The sequence below is a fragment of the Carettochelys insculpta genome, chromosome 9 (assembly GCF_033958435.1).
Source record: "Carettochelys insculpta isolate YL-2023 chromosome 9, ASM3395843v1, whole genome shotgun sequence".
NCBI lineage: Eukaryota > Metazoa > Chordata > Testudines > Carettochelyidae > Carettochelys > Carettochelys insculpta.
The window spans coordinates 52,488,102-52,508,506 of NC_134145.1; the positions used below are offsets into that span (position 1 = coordinate 52,488,102).

General features: G+C 39.2%; 1 protein-coding gene across 2 annotated transcripts in view; it reads left to right on the plus strand.

Annotated features, from left to right (window-relative positions):
- BRINP3 (BMP/retinoic acid inducible neural specific 3) overlaps positions 1-20,172 on the plus strand; it is a 250,327-nt gene extending 230,155 nt beyond the window's left edge. For both annotated transcript variants that reach the window (XM_075003055.1, XM_075003056.1), the window contains one exon: positions 19,056-20,172. In XM_075003055.1, coding sequence (XP_074859156.1) covers positions 19,056-20,172 — 1,117 coding nt within the window. The remainder of the gene's footprint in view (positions 1-19,055) is intronic.
- Positions 20,173-20,405: the final 233 nt, after the last annotated feature.

The following is a 20,405-nucleotide window of genomic DNA, read 5'->3' on the forward strand; positions in this document are numbered from 1 at the left end:
TGTGGTTCCAGGGCTGAGAGTCACCTTGCAGCCTCTGTGTCATTGTCCAAATCACTTATGATAATATTTAACAGAACAGATTCCAGGACAGAATCCTGCAGAACTCTACTCAATATGGCCTTCCAGCTTGATTATGACTGATTAATAATTTCACTCTAAGTATGTTTTCCTACCAGTTGTGCACCCACTTCTATAGTAGTTTCATCTAGGCTGTATTTCTCCAGTTAGTTTATGAAAAAGTCATGTAGGACACTATCAAACACCTTACTGAATTTGAATTATTTAACACTTCCTGGGTCCCCTCCATTCACAAGGTGTTACCCTGTCAAAGGAGGATGTTATGGTGGTTTGAAAAAATTTATTCTTAACAAATAAGTTTTAACTTATTTTACATTCTTCCAGGTGCTTACAGATCAATTGATATATTATTGGCCCCATTATCTTTCCGGGTGCCTAGACTGTACACTTGTCTAAATTGCCCCTTTTTACAGATAAATACTATATTTGCTTTTCTAGTCCTCTGAGCATTCTCCCATCATTGATGAGTTTTCAGAGATAATCACTAATGTCTCAAATATCTTTAAAGCTAAGCCTTAAATGTTCTAGAATGTATTTCATCAGGTCTTGCTGACAGAAAGACATCTAATTTGTCTCAATAATTTGTGACTTATTTTCTTTCTATTGTAGCCTTTTTTCCACATAGTCATACTTTTCACCATCACAGCAGCCCATGGCACTGAGTAGTACAGGTTAATTGTAAGTTGGATGAAAAAGTACAACTCATGTTTGTATTTGAACTGTATTCAATCATTGACCCCTGTTTTTTGCATTGTGGAAAAGGGGAAATAATATGTCTCTCCTCACTTTTCCCACCCTGTTTCCTATGTTATAGAAATCAATTATCTTCCCCCTTATTTGTCTTTTTTCTAAGCCTTACAATCTTGACCTTTTTAATTTTGCACTGTACAGAAGCCATTCCATATCCTTGATAATCTTTGTTGACCTTCTCTGAGGTTATTTTTTTGCAGTACCATTGGTCTTTTGATATGGGGCAACCACAACTGGAATCAGTTTCATTCTCTGTATTTTTCTTAATGGAGTCTAACAATTTTAAATGCTGCTAAACTTTTACCAGAATAAGATCTCTTTCTTGAGGTAATAGTTAAGATGGAACCGATCATTTTAGAGATGTGACTGGGATTATATTTTTCAATGTGTATTACTTTGTACTTATCAACACAAAGACTTAATTAGTGTTTTGTAATATCTTTAAGGCCACTGGGAACATCCACAGGGAAATGGTAGTGGGCATATGTTATGAAGTGAGGTGTAAATGGAGGAAATGAGTTGGGGACCAGAGCTGACTGGTGAGTGTGGCGGCGGGCGATGTTGGGAGGGTGTATGTGACCACTGTTCATCTATCACACATCACCTATGTCAGGGACAATGGACATAGGGTGCAATGAAAGTTTAAATTACTGTAAAGATGTTTTCACAGGAGAATGTGGAATGATTTAGGAAGTCATAGGCCCTTTTGCAGTCCTCTGAGCTCTCTCCCAGGACGGTGGGTGCATGATCAGCTTGTGGTATGATATTGGGTTCTAGGAAGCGTGGTAGGGATTTCAGTAAAGCTGTTGGATAAGGAAAAGTGTGTAGAGTAATGGTTGAAAGGATCATCTGCATGTCTCCAACATACTGCAGATCCTGTGACCTTCTTCATCTCCAAACCACTTGACCTATTCCTACTCTGATTTACAACTTTACACCAAAGTCCAGCTACATCTTGTGCTTCTCAGATAGTGCTTCCCTTTTGAATGGATATATAGCTGAAGGCTCTAAATATCAAATGAAACCAGGATTCAGAGTGTTCTGGAATATCCAGCAATTCAAAGCAGAAGCACTATGCAGGAATCCAGCTGGCTGCCTTTTTTCCAGTTGAGATTTTTATATATCCAAGCACGTCCTCTTCTTCCAAACAGCCAACTTGGCCGTCCCTCAATTAGAAGCCGTTCCACTGGGACAAAAAAAGTGGCTGCTCCTGGTCATCCACACGTACTTTGTTACCTCGAGTGTAAAATGTATATCTAGTTATTTTCTAGTTACAATCCCTGATTACATTGTACAACATTTATCAGCTCCAGAAAATTCCATTAGTACCCTGATGATTAGCATGCTGTAAATTTATACCTATGTTCCCTCAGTTTTGGAAGAAAAAAAAAAAGGCAACTCTCCAGCATATGTCTGGTCTTTCAAATTGCCTAGGGAATTGATGAGGTCCCTTAGCCTTGCACCTCTATTCTGCAAATGCAAATTCAACTAAAGATGTTAATTATCATTTATTATCACCTGGTGGCCTATTTGGGCATATGCTATAATGATAGTCTCGGTCTACTTCCTAAAGAACAAAAGTCCACATCTCAAGACCACCCTTAATTTACTGCTAATTAATCTCCCTATCAGCAGCTTCAGTGAAGAAACAAAGGGCATGAAGACTTCCATGTTCATCTTTTATAGAGGTCATCCAGGCAGATCAGGTTTAGGACATTTTAGAGTTTGTACTGCAATTATTTTTACTGTTCTTGTTCTGTGAGTTTCCACTGTATTTTAGTTCCCCCTTTCCCCAAAAGTGGGTGTTTTACTGCCCACATGTCTTGTTAAATTGTCTGTTATTTTTTTAACTCAGTATCTGCCTCACTGAACACTCATCATCTGCTAGTGAACCATCTGATGTACAGCAGATGTTAAGCACTCAGCAAGGCAGAGAGGGAGGCAAAAGTGTCACATAATGATTAAATACTTGCTATGGTTATTACATACAGAGACCATGTGTTTTCATTTTTATCATTAATATCTATGTGCTTTGGGAAAGCATTAAGACTTTACAAGTGCTATTGTCCAACTAACTTTATTTTATGTTTATATCATAGACACATATTTAGCAAGTTGTTGATTTTTAAGACATGATAGAAAAATAAATAATTAAGGAAACATTTCATAAGTGTGGAGTGCAAGATGAATTCACATTCAGTCATTTCATTTGTTTGTCACTAAATTGCTAAGTACAAATAGTAAATATTTGTAAATTGCACTGGGACATCTATAAAGATTACTTGGGACAGAATCTAAGTTGATGTTAATTGGTGTAATTTTTTTTTTTTACTTTAATGAAATTATCCTCTTTTATGCTGGTGATCATCTGTCCCCTAATCTTTTGTAGCCCACTCATGGGTTTGGTGAGATACACACTGACATAAATTCAGCATCTGGTTTTCCTAACTGAAAGCACTGTAGCACACTGCATAGGAACCCAGAAACAGAAGGTCCTCCTGGAAGTTAACTTTGATGGCACACTCCAGCCCAAATAGCCTAAAAAGTTGGTGACACACTTTGGGGAAGGATGGAAGTCTGAGGAAAGTTACGGTTTAGTCCATCCTTCACTCATCATCAATCAGTAAAGAAGCTACTGAGTTCTGACTGTGATTTGAAAATATCGTACCTGGTGAAACACTCAAGGGGAGAGGAGTGTTCATTTATTTCTTGTTCTTGACCTAAGATGAATCTGTGATGGGAACCAGCAATTCTTGTTGTTTCAGGTAACTGTAGTTTGTACCTTTCTGTACCACTTCAGCCCAGCATCTATTTTGGTATCATGTCTAAAATGGAAGATGAAACCATATTGTTGTTGCTTGCATTGAACACCTACATACTAAAATATGCAAATGCATGGATTTTTATTTCCATGGCGTTGGTTTGTCGATTCTATGCACGTAGACCTAGAGAGAAAGAGAGAGAGAAAAACCTGAGTATTTTAGAGGCTATTACTGCTTATCCACTGGACAGAGCTTAGATAGTATCAAATCACATTCTAGCTGTATCTGGTTACCTACCCAGATCTTCTAAGAACAACAAGAAGTCCTGTGACACCTTATAGACTAACAAATATTTTGGAGCATAGGCTTTTGTGGGCAAAGATCTGCTTTGTCAAATGCAAGAATGTTGTTGTTTTTCTCCTTCCAGGAAAACGTTAAATGATAAGTGCACTAACTCAATCTTCTTGTTATCCTTAGAAGTTCTTATTGCTGGACAGTGATGAAACTTACATAAAACAGCATTAAAAAGCATTATGATGCTCACACTACATATTCTCCACAAAGAGAAGAATACACAAGTCTGAGAATTCACTAAATCTATTCCGAGAAACAAAAAGTTTTTAAATGTGAAGAATTCAGAAGTTAAAAGAACTACTTCATTTCTCACAAGCTAATGGTTCAGAGACATCATTTCCATAAGGAGATGCCAAAAATACAGTTTTGTCACAATCAACTTTAAAATTTGAAAGGATTGGGTAAATAGTATCATACATGACAAAGCAAGATTGTAGCAGAGCTTCTCAATAAAATAAATGAATTTATGACCATAATAGAATGTCATTTGTAGAAAAATGTTCAATTTAACTTAAAACATTTTAATAAAGTAAAATTAGGATTTTTTAAAAGTAGATCAGTAAACAACAGTTCTTTTTCATGTTTTATTGCAAACTATCATTATTCAGAAATGGTCAAATTGGGGAGAATATGTGCATTTGAAACTTAATCTGAAAGTTCATTAAAATCAATGGAAAGGTGACCATTGTTTTCAGTAAACTTTGCTCATCAAGTCCTGCATCAAAGTGGTATTATTTCACTACCTGACTTTCACACTTGAAAACCAAAAATACACATTACTTCTAAAGCACGTCTTGTGATTGAAATGGTAATGACAGCCTGTCATAAAATGTAGTGCCGCATATTGTAAAGCACTTTCACTGCTGTCTAATGTACCAATTATCTTTATAATTACAACTATTAAGTGCTGACAGCATGCTTGGGACAATACAAGATATAAAGGACCAGACTCTGATACTCCTACTCTGAACACAGGATAAGTTGGTCAGGCTTTAGACTAGGGCTGCCAGGAAGATTAAAGGACTATAAGTCATGGTTTGTATTCTACTCAGGAAGCTTAATATTTTAGTTTAGGAAACAGGGAGTGATTTGATTATATTACCTGTAATGCTACCTACATAGGGAACAAATAACTGACAACAGATTTTTCTATATAGCACAAGTATAATACAGTCAAATGACTAAGCAGTGGCTACTAGCTAAATTCAGACTGTAAAGAAGGAATACACTGAGGCTGGGTATACGTGGACCTAGAGTGCTGGAATATTCATGGAAATGAGCAGTGTCTCAATTGCTAATGGCTATTCATTAGCATAATTGTGTGGCTAATTTTCATAGCAACACAAGATCTCCCTGAATAGTAACAGAGAGATAGTTGTGTTAGTCTGTATTCTATCAAAATAAAAAATCAGTCATGTAGCACTTTAAAAACTAACAAAACATTTATTGGGTGATGAACTTTTGTGGGCAGATCCACTTCTTCAGATTTACAGTCCTACCAGAACAGACTCAATATATAAAGCACAGAGATCCAAAAAATGTTATGAGGGTTGACAAATCAGAAAAATTGTTATCATAGTTGACAAATCAGATAGAAAAGCAAGAGAGGTGGGTGGGGGTGGGAAGCAAGGGTTAGGTCAACTATCAAAGTATGTAAAAGAGTCCTTATAATGGGTCAGGTAACTGCTATCCCTATTCAAACCACATGTTAATGTGTCGAATTTGAATATGAATGTTAGTTCTGAACATTCTCTCTGTAGACAGTTATTAAAGTCTCTTTCCTGCAGAACACAAACTCTCAGATCTTTAACAGAATGGCCCACTCCATTAAAGTGCTGGCTGACAGGTTTGCATATTTGGACATTTTTGATGTCTTCTCTATGTACATTCATTCCTTGATGAAGAGTGTTTGCAGTCTGTCCTATATACAAGGTGTGTGGGCATTGTTGGCACATGATGGCATATATGATGTCAGTTGAGGAACAGGAGAATGTGCCAATGATTCTATAATAAACATGATTAGGTCCAGTGATGGTATCTCCAGAATAGATATGTGGACAAAGCTGGCAGCGGGGCTTGTTGCAAGGAAAAGTTCCAGGATTAATATTATTGTGGTATAGCCTGTGGTTGATAGTGAGAATTCTCATAAGATTAGGAGGTTTTCTATAGGAGAGAACAGGCCTGTCACCTCAGGCCTCCTAGAGTGTGGCATCATTATTTAAGATAGATTGTAGGTCTTTAACGATGCGTTGCAGTGATTTGAGTTGGGGGCTATAGGTAATAACAAGTGGTGTTCTGTTATTGGTTTTGTTGGGCCTATCTTGGAGTCGTGGGTTTCTGGGTATTCGTCTGGCCCTGTCAATTTGTTTTTCACTTCTCCCAGTGGGTAATTAAGGTATATGAATATTTGGTAGATATCTTGTATTTGTTGTAGGATCAGAGCAGAAGTGATTGAATGTAAATGATGAATCATGTGGTGTGTACAGGATGGAAGGTAGAGGCATGTAGGTAAGTGTAGCAGTCAGTAGGTTTCTCGTAGAGAGTAGTATTGATCTGGCCACCAGGGATTTGTACTATAGTGTTTAGGAAATGTGTATCTCATCTGGAGTGGTCAAGGCTGAAGTTGATGGTGGGATGCAGATTGTTAAAGTCTTTGTGGAACTCTTGTAGAGTGTCTTCACCATGGGTCCAAATGGTAAAGAGGTCATTGATGTATCCTAAGTAAAGGAGGGGTAATAGGGGACAAGATCTGAGGAACTGTTGTTCTAAGTCAGCCAAAAATATATTAACATATTGTGGGGCCATGAGGTGCCCATAGCAGTGCCACTAATCTGGAGATATAATTTGTCCCCAGATCAGAAATAGTTGTGGGTGAGAACAAAGTCTCTGCCGGCAGGGAGATCCTTGTGCAGCTATGCTAATTAGCCACACGATTGTACCAATGAGCAGCCATTTGCAAGTGCAAGACTGCTCATTTCCATGAAGCTGTTGTCACTACAGGTAATTGTAGACCCAGCTTTACTCTGAGATTAATTAACAATTGGGTCATGGTGGCTTCTCCTCACTAGCCATTTTTAAATACACTTTTTTTTTTCTAAAAGTTATACTTTAGAAATTATATTGAGAAGATCTATAGCCTGGGTTATACAGGAGGTCTGGCCATATGATTATAGTGATCCCTTCTGGTTTTGGAATCTAGGAATAAATAAGTCGTCACTTGTTGAATAGTTCCACATCTACCAGTGGGAATGATACCGTTTGCTGAATAAGTTGGGGCAATTGCATATACTACCTCAGTAGTGCAGTCACAGGCTTTAAAAAAAATCCTGATGGACAACAGTGGGGATGCATTAATGCTTAGGGGAGCAGCTACAGCAAAGCAAACAAATAAACATGTCCTGAAGAGATTAGAATCTAAGGCTGAATGGGTCCGTTTCCAAATATGCAAAGGAGAGTTTCTGTTTTTGTCTTAAGTTCTGTTTCCGTTGTTGAGTCAGATTTTCCTCCAACAGATTAATAAAATGGGATAAGAAAAAAGGCTTTATATTTGATGGCATGTTTTCTCCATTTCTGGTGGGCAGGATTGAAGAAGTCACTCTGAGATGTGAAGAGCATTGTGTTTTAGTGAGCAGGTCCTGGGAGGACATTCCATGAGGAGTTAGCATCAGTAAATGATGAATGAGAGAAGAGGGGAAATGGAGCATTAGGGCTGTCATCCCTGGCAATGCAGGGAAGGGCACAAGCGACAATCATGCTAGAGCTGAGCTGGGAAAAAAAATTGGTCGAAAAATATGGAAAGAGTTGTGACAAAGGGAAAACCAATGGCAGGAATCCAGTACAAAGTAGTATTGTCTGAATGATAGGTAAGAAAAGTAGTTATCCGAATGAAGTGATATTCTGGTGTTGCTCTATGTTCTAAGTACACTGAAATTCAGCATAGGTTCCCACATTCATCACAGGTACAATGGTTACAACAGAGTTATTAAAGATGGAAAGAAAATTGTTTCCTTTTAAAATCAAACATGGACATAAAGCAATGGAAAGACAGCCTATGGCATATACTTAAATTTCCCCTGAACAGAGCTGTTCACTTTAACATTTATGAAAAGCATCATATAATATAGATGGTAATATTTTCTTGGAACATAAGTCAAGTGTGGCAAGTTTTCAGTTAATGGAAAAAGCTGGGGTGGGAGTAGGTGTAGGATATTAAAAAACTTGCATACTTCATAAATCCAGTATTATCATGAACTTGTCTTATTTAATGAAATAAGGAAGCACACAATTTTAATCCTGGATTGCTGATGAGACAAAGATATATGGGGCCCTGTCCACTAATGCATCTTCTCATGTCTGGAAATGATGAATCATGGTTTCTCATCTCTAATACCCCCTGCCAAAGATCACTTTGGCCCTGCAAGGGTGTATTTCACTGTAACTCAGTCCTCCAGAAATCCAGGTCATGATTTCAGTCCAAAAAATAAAAGTCTAAATGTCCTTAAAAAAAGTTTTTGGCCCCAACTGCAGACCCCGCTGTCCTCACACTATTGTCTCAGGACTTTTTGGTTTCACATCAACCTGTCTTTGCTAGTAGGTGACCCCAGCCCCAATAATCTACACTAGGTTCCAGTCCAAGGATCCTGTAATTAGCAGACAAGGACTGCTCCATCCAACCCATTCCTGCTACTTCCCAGAATTCTTTCTATCCAACTTTTCTTAGTCATTCTGCCTCACAAACTTTCTATGTTAATTTTTCTTTCAGAGCTGGACCTACCTTAACTTACCCGGAACAAAATCCCAACATAAAAAATAAAACCCAAGTTGAACCCTCTCTCCTTGTGCTTCATCTTTCATCTCTTTTGAGCATTCTTCATGCTTCTATTAAATGCCTTCCAGGGCTCTACAATTGCTTACTTTTGGATAGCCTGCTTTATTCCCAGTCACTGTGTTTCTCTTCTGGCTCTTACAAGACTTCTCCATGTATGAGGGGATACCAAGGGCCAAATCTGTCCCCAGGGTTATCTTCATGATCTCGGTGCTCTCCAGTTCCAGAAAATGATTACAGATGTTCATCCTCTCTTCTCTACAGCCCTTTTCTCTTTCTTTCTGTCTTTCTTTTTCCCCTCAGTAGTGAAACAGATTTAATTTAATTTATTAAATTACAAAAGCATATTGACACCCCCTCTTTTATCACCAAAAGGCCTGATCTAATTGCATGCTTGTGTATTGGTACTAGTATGTCTGTTGTGATATCTACAAAATTTGGTATGACTTTAGATGTACTTAATCCAGATTTTGAGATACAATATGGCATCTCCACTATTCCTGTTTTCTTGCCTTTGGAACCATTTGCATATATTTGACAGAACTGACTTCACTTTTCCTTTAGATACTGTTACACATTAGTTTTAATGCCCATTGTCTCTCCATTATACTTAAGTTTATAACAATCTAAATCCTTGTTTGAATATATGACTTCCCATCTACGTCAAATTATTCCTTGACTAAAAATATTGATGCCTTTTAGCTTTCTCTTCTCTTTCAGTTTCAGTATCCCTCTTTACTTAAATAGTATATACAGTTCTAAAATCCGGTCAAATTCTCAACAGTCTTCATGTGTTTTCTTGAAGCTTTCATGAGTACAATTTCCATTAACTTTGGCCCAGAAAGTTAGATCCAGACATTTAAAGTTCTGATTTTGATGGTTATCCAAAAGCTTGGCAGTGATCTGATTATGCTGAACGGCAATGTTTGCACATCCACTCTCCAATTAACCCAGAAAGACCTTCAAGTGGTTTAATCCTTCCTGTACATATCTCTCTAACATAGTCTATATGATCTTTGCGAAGTCATTTAGCATCAAACCGTGCCCCCAGGAATTTAAACCTCTTAACATTATCTATTTGTTCTCTGTACAGATACAGTTTAATTCCTTTGTAACTTTCCTCTTTGTAAAGATCAGTCATTTGTTTTGGCAATGGAGAATTTGACAGCTCATGCATTTCCCTAATCAGTGGTCTCTTGTAATGTTTTATTTATTCTCATTTATTCCTGCTCCTCATCCAGAAATTGCAATTATCTAAAAATAGACTGACCCCTCTATTTATTTGTTTGGGGAGATCATTCATCATATTAAATAAGGCCAGGCTTTTCTGTGGGATACCAATTTTTAATATTAGCTATAGTCAAGACACTTTTCCCAATTCTGATCTCAAAAGCCCTGTTACTCAAATAAAGTCTCTAACCTATCCTACGTTCTTTCCCTTATTCCTAACTGCATCTATTTTGTGCAAGCCTTTCTTCCATCTCATGCCATGTGCTTTTTCAGTATCTAGAAAGAACACGATCATGAAACCTTTAGGGCCTCATATTTTGGTTAGAATTTCTAATTTAGTAATGTGATCAATGGAAACATCTTCCTGTCCACAAATCAGGCTACAACTTAGCTAGAATGCCTTAATTTTCCAAATTGATGATCATTCTTTCATTCACTATTCTCTTTATATTTTTACCTAAACAGGACATAATGTCACTTGTCCGGATAGTTTGCTCGGTTTTCACCTTGGAATTACTATGACATGTTTGCACGTTGGTGGTGTTACTCCTTCTCCATATAGTTGATCATACAAATCCACGGGAAATCTTGAACTACTTTTAAAGAGATATTCCAAAAAGTTATATAGATTATTTTTAGCGGAGGCTGTATTAGTGCTGCCAGCCACAGCTTTTTCCCACTAACAAAACCATTCATTCATAATCTGAGGATGTGGGTCTTTCCAACAGAAGTTCATCGCCTAATACATTTGTTAGTTTTTAAGGTGCTACAAGACTGCTTGTTATGTGTGAAGCTACAGACTAACACAACAACCCATCTGTGACTATTCATTCACTGCAGCAGTTTGAGCATGCAGACGCCCTAAATCAGCTCCCAATGGGGAAGCATTAAAGCTATTATTAGCATCAGAAGAGTAGCTGTGTTGGTCTGTGTCTGCAAAAACAAGAAGTCCTGTGGCACCTTATAGACTAACAGAAATTTTGGAGTATAAGCTTTCATGGGCAAAGACCTGCTTCATCAGATGCAAAGCTGTTATTATCTATGGATTTGTATTACAGTAGCACCTATGGAACCCTAACTGAGATCAGGGTGTTGTTACGCAGGGTGCTGCACACACTCATGCACACAGTTCTGTGCTGTACAGAGACTACAATTGAAAGAGGCAAGACAAACAAAGGAAAGACTGTTATCCTCATTTTACAGATAGGAGATTGTGGCCCAGAGAGATGGTGATTTCCTTCCTGCCTCTGAATCAGGACCAGCACACAAGCATCCACAGAATTCTCCTGCCATAGGAGTCAGGAAGTCTAGGGCAGAGAACTGAACACAGAACTCCTACTGCTGTACCCCAGGGCCAGCCTTCATCTCTGCGTGAAAAGTACTTTCAGAAATACATATGCACTTCTAGGATACAATGGCTATGTCCACACTAAAAGCAAGTTACTGTCGACAGGGATATCTCGACAGACCTTCTGTCAACAGATTGCATCTAGACATAACTTACTCTGTCGACAGGGACCTGTCAGACTGCTCTGCTCACTGGTGCTAGAAAGCAGAAAGGCAGATGTTCAAAGAGGGCTACCCGGCCAACAGAAGTCCTCTCTGTTGACAGAAGTGTCTACTCTGCACTTCTGTTGACAGCACTCTGTTGAGTGATTGTTATGACTCAATTTTTTGTCGAGGCAAATGCAGAGTTCTGTGGAGAAACAGTCGACAGAGTGCTTTAAGTGTGTAGACGCCTCCCGAGTTCTGTTGATGGAAAGCCCCTTCTGTCAATAAAACTATCTAGCGTAGACCCAGCCTAAGGCCGTTTCTGCACATGCCACTTTCTCAAAAGGGGCCTTCTATCAACATAAGTCAGGGAGCTTAGGCCATTTCTATACATGCCACTTTCTCCAAAAGTAGAACGCTAATAAACGTCCCAAAAATGCTAATGAGGCACAGATATAAATTTCCAGTGCCTCATTAGCATAGGGTCACATGATTTGGAGTGTGGAAGAAGCTCTGAGGATGCCCCAGATGCCAGTCTCCAATCTTCAGCCATCCCATCACCCCCAACTATGTCCAAATACCACTCCTAATCCCAGGATCAGCTACATGGCACCAAAGAACCAGCCCTACACCAACAAACCTCAACCCCCGCCCCCACTGTTTTCACTAAGGTGCCTTCCCATTCCCAAACTCACCATGCCCTTCTCTTCCCTGGTGAGACCCAGGAAAGCTAGCACTCAGGATACTGCTAGTGGCTTTGCTGAAGATGTTGAATAGTGTCTGCTGGATACTGAGTCCAATCTCCAGACTATCCCCAGCAGTCCTTTGCCCAACTCTTATCCTTCCCCTTTACCCAACAACCACCCACAGTCTATCCCTGTCCCCCAGTGGTCCTGTGCTTAGCTCAGCTTTTTTGCTCTCTGCCCCAGTCACCCACAACCAGCTCTACTCTCCAGAGGTCCTGTGCCCCTCCCACTCAGCTCCTTTCTCCCACCTATCCCTATCTACCTCTGTGCGTACTCCTCTGCACTTTTCCCTTCCCAGCCCAGTTCCTCACAATCCTGTATCTGGCTCTGCCCCCCAGACCTCAGCTCCCTCCATCTCTTCCTAGCCCTGCTAGCTTCCCCACTGTTCCCAGTCTGGATCTCCCCTCCCTGCTCACTCACATGGCTACAAAGTTGCAGAATTCCTGACCTGGCTCCTCCCCTGGCTCTGCCTTATGAGCGCAGCTGGTGGACTATTGTCCTGACTCTCGCTCTGGCCACCCTGAGCCACTTCTGCCCTGGCACTGTGTTCCACCTGCTTTGTAGGGAGGGTCTGAAGTCCACAGTAGGCACTGAAAGTCCACGGTGTGTGCCTAGGAGCCCTGCAATTCACTCAGGCAACATAAAGGTCCTCAGGTCTCACAGTTGCTATTACTAGTGGTGGCAGCCAGAGGGCCCCTGGGGCCCTGCGGAATTACCCATGTTATTGCCCACCACCCTGTTGGCAGTCCTGCCATTATTTCTTCATTCTCTACTGCTCTGAATTTTAGTATGTTATAAATGACTCCTCTTCTTAGTTTTCAGTCTTGTCTCAGTAACCTGTAATTTTAAAGGGAAGTGTCTTAAACCAGCTATGTTTCCTGGACTCATAGGACAACTGGTTAATTTTTCATTTCCAGGATATTTTCTTTTAGTTCTTTTGAGTCCTACAAGACTGTGTGTGTTCCAACAAAAGATTGTGGCCCCCATAGTAGCCAGTTTACCCATAACCTAATTTCAAATCACATGAATCCCCTCTATTGATAAATCTGTATGTTTGTTAGTAAACACATTGCTTTCTGGTACCCCCTATATAATTTTCTTTTTCCCCTATTTTTTCTCTGCTTATGATATGCAATTTACCATTTACATCATACATGCAATAAACTCCCTCTAGTCTCTTTTCACCTTTAGTTCACCATCACCTGCTATGTCCAGTTTATTATATTTTTAGAGTGAGGTTGTGTGTGCAAATTCCCTTTTCCTGTGCTGATTTTCTTTTCCTTCTCCACCTGATGTTTGAGGGTTTTGTTATAGCTTCCAGATAAATATATATTATTAAAGTTTTTACATTTTTTTATTTCGTTAGTTCATCTTGCCATAACACAAGCACTCTATGCTTGGATGTGTCTAAACGACAGCAGTCTTTCAAAAGATGGTCTTCTGGAACATCTTCTTTCGAAAGAGTGCATCCACACACAAGAAAGCAGATCATAAGATTGATCCACTTCTTCGATAGAGAACATCCACACAGCCTCTGCTCTTTCTAAAGGACTGGCCAGAGATGAAAAAAAAATCTGGCACCATGAGCACTGCTCTTTCAAAAAAGTGGCCCACAGAGCATCTATAAATGCTTTTTTTAGAAACAAGCTTTCAAAAGGAGGTGCTCTTCTTGATTCAGCAGCGGAAGAGGACTTCTGGGACAAGAACCACATTCTTTCAATTTCAGACTGAAAGGGCTCATTTTGTGTGTGGATGCTTCAGTTTTTCTTTCGAAAAAGAGCCTGATTTTCCAAAAGACCTTGCTTGGAAATCACATGGCCTTTGACTGTGATTATCGTCACAGTTGCCACATTTGACCTACACCCTTTCTATGTAGTGTCTTAGGAATGCTTTCCCACACACATACAATATCTCATTTTTCTCATTAAAAGCTTTTGCTACATGCCCGTGACATTGGCTTAGAGGTGATGAGGGGTATGTGACTTAGTTCTAAAGATCTGAAATCTTCCTTATATAGAGTCCCTCTCTGAAAGGTAATCAGCATTGCTGTAGATGGCTTGCTTTTTCTTCCTTGTTTGTTAGACATTAATAAATTATTTCTCTTCTTCTATGCTTTTGCTATTTCACCACTGATCAGTTCTCCTGGTGCTACATATGTTATCTCATTTTCCAGAGAATACTTTGGTAACTGGAAAAGTATTTTAATTTCCCCTAGTAGTTTAGTTTTTAAGCAGCTTAGCAGCTTGTTATTTGTCTTTACATCCAACTAAAAAGTCACCATCTTGCAACCATCTGGCTCTTACTATATCCCTTGTGTTTTTTTAAAAATCCAGTTAGCTACTTTCACACATCTAATCCTATTGTTTTGATTAGGGGTTTCACAATTACAAACTTTTATTTATTTCCTTTCCAAGCTTTGTTTATTGCTGAAATCATCATGGTCAAATTCTTAGTCAATTTTTTTAACCCTGCTTGGTATCCATTTTCTCTCTTCAAGAGAATCATCTTCAGTTTTCAGAGTGACTTTATTTGGAGATCAGAAAATCCTCCAGCTCAACCAGGCCAAAAACCAGCTCACTTTCCCCATCCCATCAACCAGATGCCTTTTACTCCCAATTTCGTTCGTTTATAATATTCTGAAAGGCCTCTTCCCTAGATGACCTTCAACTTTTGTTAAACCTGGCCCACTCTCTAGGCACAGCCCAGTATGGTTATGTGTACATGACATCAAAAGTCAAAATAATTATTTCTTCTGAGATTCTGTGTCCATTGGCTTTTCAAGAGGAAATTTGCCCCATTCCACTCCTCCCTTTGGTGAAGAATAGTACAGGTTGAACTTCTCTAACCTGACACTCTCTCATCTGACAACATCTGTAGTATGGCATGATTTTAGTTAGCTTGATATTTATTAATCATGGGTGTGGCCAAGTTTCCCACAGTCCTATAAAGTTTGTTTCCAGCCACCAGTCATGGGTCTTGGTGTTGTATGCTGTTATTTAGCTCTAATTTACCCCTAAATGCTGTCTAAGAGACCATTAAGCAGTGTAAGTATTGGTAATGATGCTAAATAATATTGACTTCCCATGGTTTGTCAATTTTTTGGCAGACTAGAGTGGTTCAGCCTTTATTTTGAACTCTATCCTTTTGTTTAGAAAAATGTTGTTAGCCTTCTCCTATAAGACAGAGTTTTTCACTGCAAGACTTGCCCAAGCTGACACAGAAGCTAGGTAGCCAAGGTGGGAATTGAAGCCAGACTGTCCATTAGAGTGGATGAGAGGCCGGATATGAGTCAACAGTGCACAGTTGTAGCCAGGAAGGTTAACAGCATATTGGGGTGCATTAGAAGAAGCATTTCTAGCACGTCTAGAGAAGTTATTATTGCCCTCTATTCGGCACTGGTGAGGCCATGTCTGGAGTATTGTGTCCAGTTCTGCCCACCTCCCCCCAAGTATAGAAAAAATGTGGATACATTGGAGTGGGTTCAATGGAGGGTAATGAAAATGATTAGGGAGCTGGAGCACATGACCTATGAGGAGAGGGTAATTTGGGCTTATTTACTTTGCATAAGAGAAGATTGAGGGGCAATTTGATAGCAGCCTTCAACTTCCTGAAGGGGGGCTCTAGAGAGGATGGAGAGAGGCTGTTCTCCATAGTGACAGATGGTAGGGCAAAGATCAATAGGCTCAAGTTACAGAGGGAAAGAGGTAGGTTGGGTATTAGGAAAAACTGTTCCACCAGGAGAGTGGTGAAACACTGGAATGCATTACCTAGAGAGTTGGTGGAATCTCCATCCCTAAAGTTTAAGTCCCAGCTTGACAAAGTCCTGACTGGGATGATTTAGTTAGAGTTGATTCTGCTTTAGGCAGGGGGCTGGACTAGATGATTGTCTAAGGTCCCTTCCAGCCCTAGGGTTCTATGATTCTATGAATCTGAGTCCCCATCTGTTGCCTTAACCACCAGGCCATCCTTTCTCTCTATAATAGGACCTCACTTTAATCTGGGATACTTGAAAAGGTGTATACCAATTTGTTACCACCATTTTTAAATGTTATATTACCCAAATGTTTAAAATAAGCTAATTTTTGTCTATCCTTATGAGGAACCGCACACTATCACAGTGTAGGTTGTACCTCTCTAGTCCTTGGAGCCTGACTTATGCCAAATCAGAGAATCTGCTTGAACCATGGGAGGTCAGTATTGTCTAGCAGCTTTACCTGTAGGTCTGTTCTGGCAGAATCTGGAGACTATAGTTGAAAAGTTAGATCTGGCTGGGAATTTTTGGCCAGTTTTTTTGTTGTTTTTGTTTTTTGTTGTTGGAAAATGCTGATCCATCTTAACTGAAACTTTACAGGACACAGTGGCTGCGTCTCCACTAGTTCCCAGCTTCAAAGGGAGCATGGTAAGTAGGGTGTCGGGAGATTATTAATGAAGTGCTGTGGTCCATATGCAGCACTTCACTTAGCTAATTCTCCCCCGTGTCAACTTAGAAGTGGCAAACTTTGAAGTGCCGGCTTGCCTGTAGCCGTGGCTAACCCGCCTTTACTTCGAAGTGCCCGGGCTACTTCAAAGTCCCTTTGCTCCTCAAAAGTTTGCAACTTTGAAGTTGCCACGGGGGAGAATTAGCTTAATGAAGTGCTGCATATACACCACATCACTTCATTAATAATCTCCCAACACCCTACTTATCATGCTCCCTTCAAAGGTGGGAGCTAGTGTTGACACAGCGAGTCAGTTTTGACCTATTTCTTGTTGTAGGAAATGGGGAAAAAAATCAGAATTGTCTAAACAATGAAATTTAAACTAATTATACTAAAAATATTGAAGCAAAGCACACAGACATTATCTAAATAAGACATTTCATTTTGATTTACCATTGGATTGTCAATTTATGAAAATTGAGATATTTTTGTCTTAATTTTGTCTGGCAGTTTAAAAAAATGCAAGAAAATCCTGTCCCATCCAGCACTAATCGTAAATATGTTACAAAGCTTTGTCATGTTTACTTCTGAGACAATAAAATCATCATCATCATCTGGTCAAGAATTTTACACTGACATATAGTTTCTGTATGAAAATTTCAAATTTGCGTTTTTTCACTTTTCACGTATATCTAAACAAAATATTCAATTTGACATCTGATTGAGCCAAATCAGAACATTTTGGTTTGTTAAATCAAAATAATTAGGTCTAGGTCAATTTGACATTAAGCTGTGTCCCCCTGAACTGCTAAGATGACTCATGGGAGCTGTAGTTTGGCTATCTCATGCTCCTATTCCCCTCTACAGATTGAGCTCTTTGGCTGGACAACATTTCCTGTGGCATCTCAGTCTCTTCTCTGATTGGCCTGCCACAATACGTCACGATGATTCATTGTGAAAGATATTCTCTGGCTAAGTACCCACCTTATAGGGCAAACTGGGACAAAAGTAACCTTAAGTGCTATTTTCATGAGACACCAGAACAACTCAGACAAACACAAATTGATGCTGATTCGAAAACAAAACATTCTGATTTTGTTAAATAAAACAAAATAGCTTTGCCAGGTTAACCAAAACTACAACTTACATGAAGCACCACTCTAGCCTACACAAACACAGTTCTATTGTGAACTAAGACAAACAAAACAATTTGACTTTCTAAATTAAATTATTTTGTAACTTTCCATGTCATACACTTTGTGTCTTGATTTTGATAATAACAAAAGATATCATTTTCAGCAAGATGGACATTCCAGTTCTTGACCAGCCCTAGTAATAACGTTCTTGCTTGTTGCCTGCTTTAACTTAGATAGAAATTACAATGAATGCATACAGGCAACCATGCTCCTATTAAAAAAAAATTCTTGCACAAAGAGGAGTTATTCATGTAAATATTGATATGCAATAAATAAAAAAAATCACAAGGTTCATGATAAGTAGTTTTATTGTGTTTCAGACTGACACTTTTACAATGCAAAATATTGAGACCATTCATGTCTGCATAATTAGAGGGACAGACGCATTGTTGAACATCTTTATAGATACTGGAGGGGTGGAATTTGGTATAACAGCACCTTAAATGTGCTTTCCCAGCAATGCATCAGAAGAACTAGCAAGCATAAAAGCTGAAAAATATAAAAACAGTCAAGATTATTTTTGCTCTGAGCCATTTCCAGGTTCTGTTTGTTCATGTTGTCTTTCTCCTGGCAACTGTGCCTTACCAGTCCAGTCAGGAAAAAATGAAAGACACATTCACCCATGCTTAACAATAGGAGTGAAAAAGATAATTATGTCTGAATCTATTTTAATGATTTTTTTCCTGCTTGGTAATTCAGCTAAATGTTTTGCTCTATAAATTTTAAATTTAAATTTTAAATCACAACAATTCCTTTCAATAACAGGACAGTTCAAGATATCATGTAAACTTATAAAGACTACATAACAAAAATGAAAGGTGGTAGACATCCACATGCATAGATAATAACGTAATTAGAAAAATAACACAAGAAAAAAAATCCGTTATGGATCTAGTACTAAAGTGAAGTCAGATGCAGAAAATTAGCTATTTACTTGACAGGGTGCAATGGATGAAAAGTATAAACAAATAGTCTCGTTATGCCAGTGAATTTATTAGTGAACTTTCCTGTGTGATTTTTCATTGTCGTGGAAATTCCATACTAGATATCTGTCTCTGAAATTTTAGAGATGCTTGTAATGTCAGTGCCAGTTTTCTTTTTATTTTCCAATGTGAAAAAATTGCAAGGTTTTATTGATTGGGTTCTGAATCCTTCTTTGTATTCATTTATGATGATGATGATGATGATTATTATTAACTCGACAGATCGTCAATCTATTGGCTAAACCGCATCCAGTCTTTTCTGTACTGCAATGAAAATGGTCTTCTGGGAAGTTTTTCTGAAGAGACTCATACATGTACCTGCCCTAATGATCAGGTTGCCTGCAATGGGTTCCTTCCCTGCATTGTGGGAGATGGCTCTGCCTGTTTCACCTGTGCAACTGACAACCGCACCCGCTGTGGAAACTGTAATACTGGATACATGCTGAGCCAAGGGTTTTGCAAGCCAGAAGTGGCAGACTCCACAGAGCACTACATTGGGTTTGAGACTGATCTTCAGGACCTGGAGATGAAGTATTTATTACAAAAAACAGATCGGAGGATTGAAGTCCATGCCATTTTCATCAGCAATGACATGCGCCTCAATAGCTGGTTTGATCCCTCCTGGCGCAAACGGATGCTCCTTACCCTAAAGAGTAACAAATACAAGTCCAGCTTGGTTCATATGATGCTGGGTCTCTCTCTTCAAATTTGCCTCACAAAAAACAGTACCTTGGAACCTGTTCTAGCGGTTTATGTCAACCCTTTTGGAGGCAGCCACTCTGAGAGCTGGTTCATGCCTGTGAATGAAAACAGTTTCCCAGACTGGGAGCGGACTAAGCTGGACTTACCTCTTCAGTGTTATAACTGGACGCTGACTCTAGGCAACAAGTGGAAGACGTTTTTTGAAACTGTGCATATCTACTTGAGGAGTCGAATTAAGTCAAATGGTCAAAATGGCAATGAAAGCATCTACTATGAACCTCTGGAATTTATTGACCCTTCACGGAACCTAGGCTACATGAAAATCAACAACATCCAAGTGTTTGGCTACAGCATGCACTTTGACCCAGAAGCAATTCGGGACTTAATTTTGCAGCTGGACTACCCCTATACTCAGGGATCACAGGACTCAGCACTTTTGCAGCTATTAGAGATACGGGACCGCGTAAATAAACTCTCCCCACCTGGCCAGCGTCGTCTAGATCTTTTCTCTTGCTTACTACGTCATAGACTCAAACTGTCTACCAGTGAGGTGGTGAGGATTCAGTCCGCTTTGCAGGCTTTTAATGCCAAATTGCCAAACACAGTGGATTATGACACAACCAAATTATGTAGTTAACCATCAATGTGAAGCACAACACAAAACCTTGAAGGAGTTTTTACAGTGCTTTTGTGGAACCGCTTATGTTTGGAAGAGTAAATGTAAATTGTCTTTTCAATATCTGTCTTATATCAGTCAATACCATTGGATGGCAATTTACACACATGAACTTGCTGACAATGAATATATTATACCTGCAGTTTTGGTTTATGAATGAAATAAATACTGACACCAGTCTTGAAGACCTTATA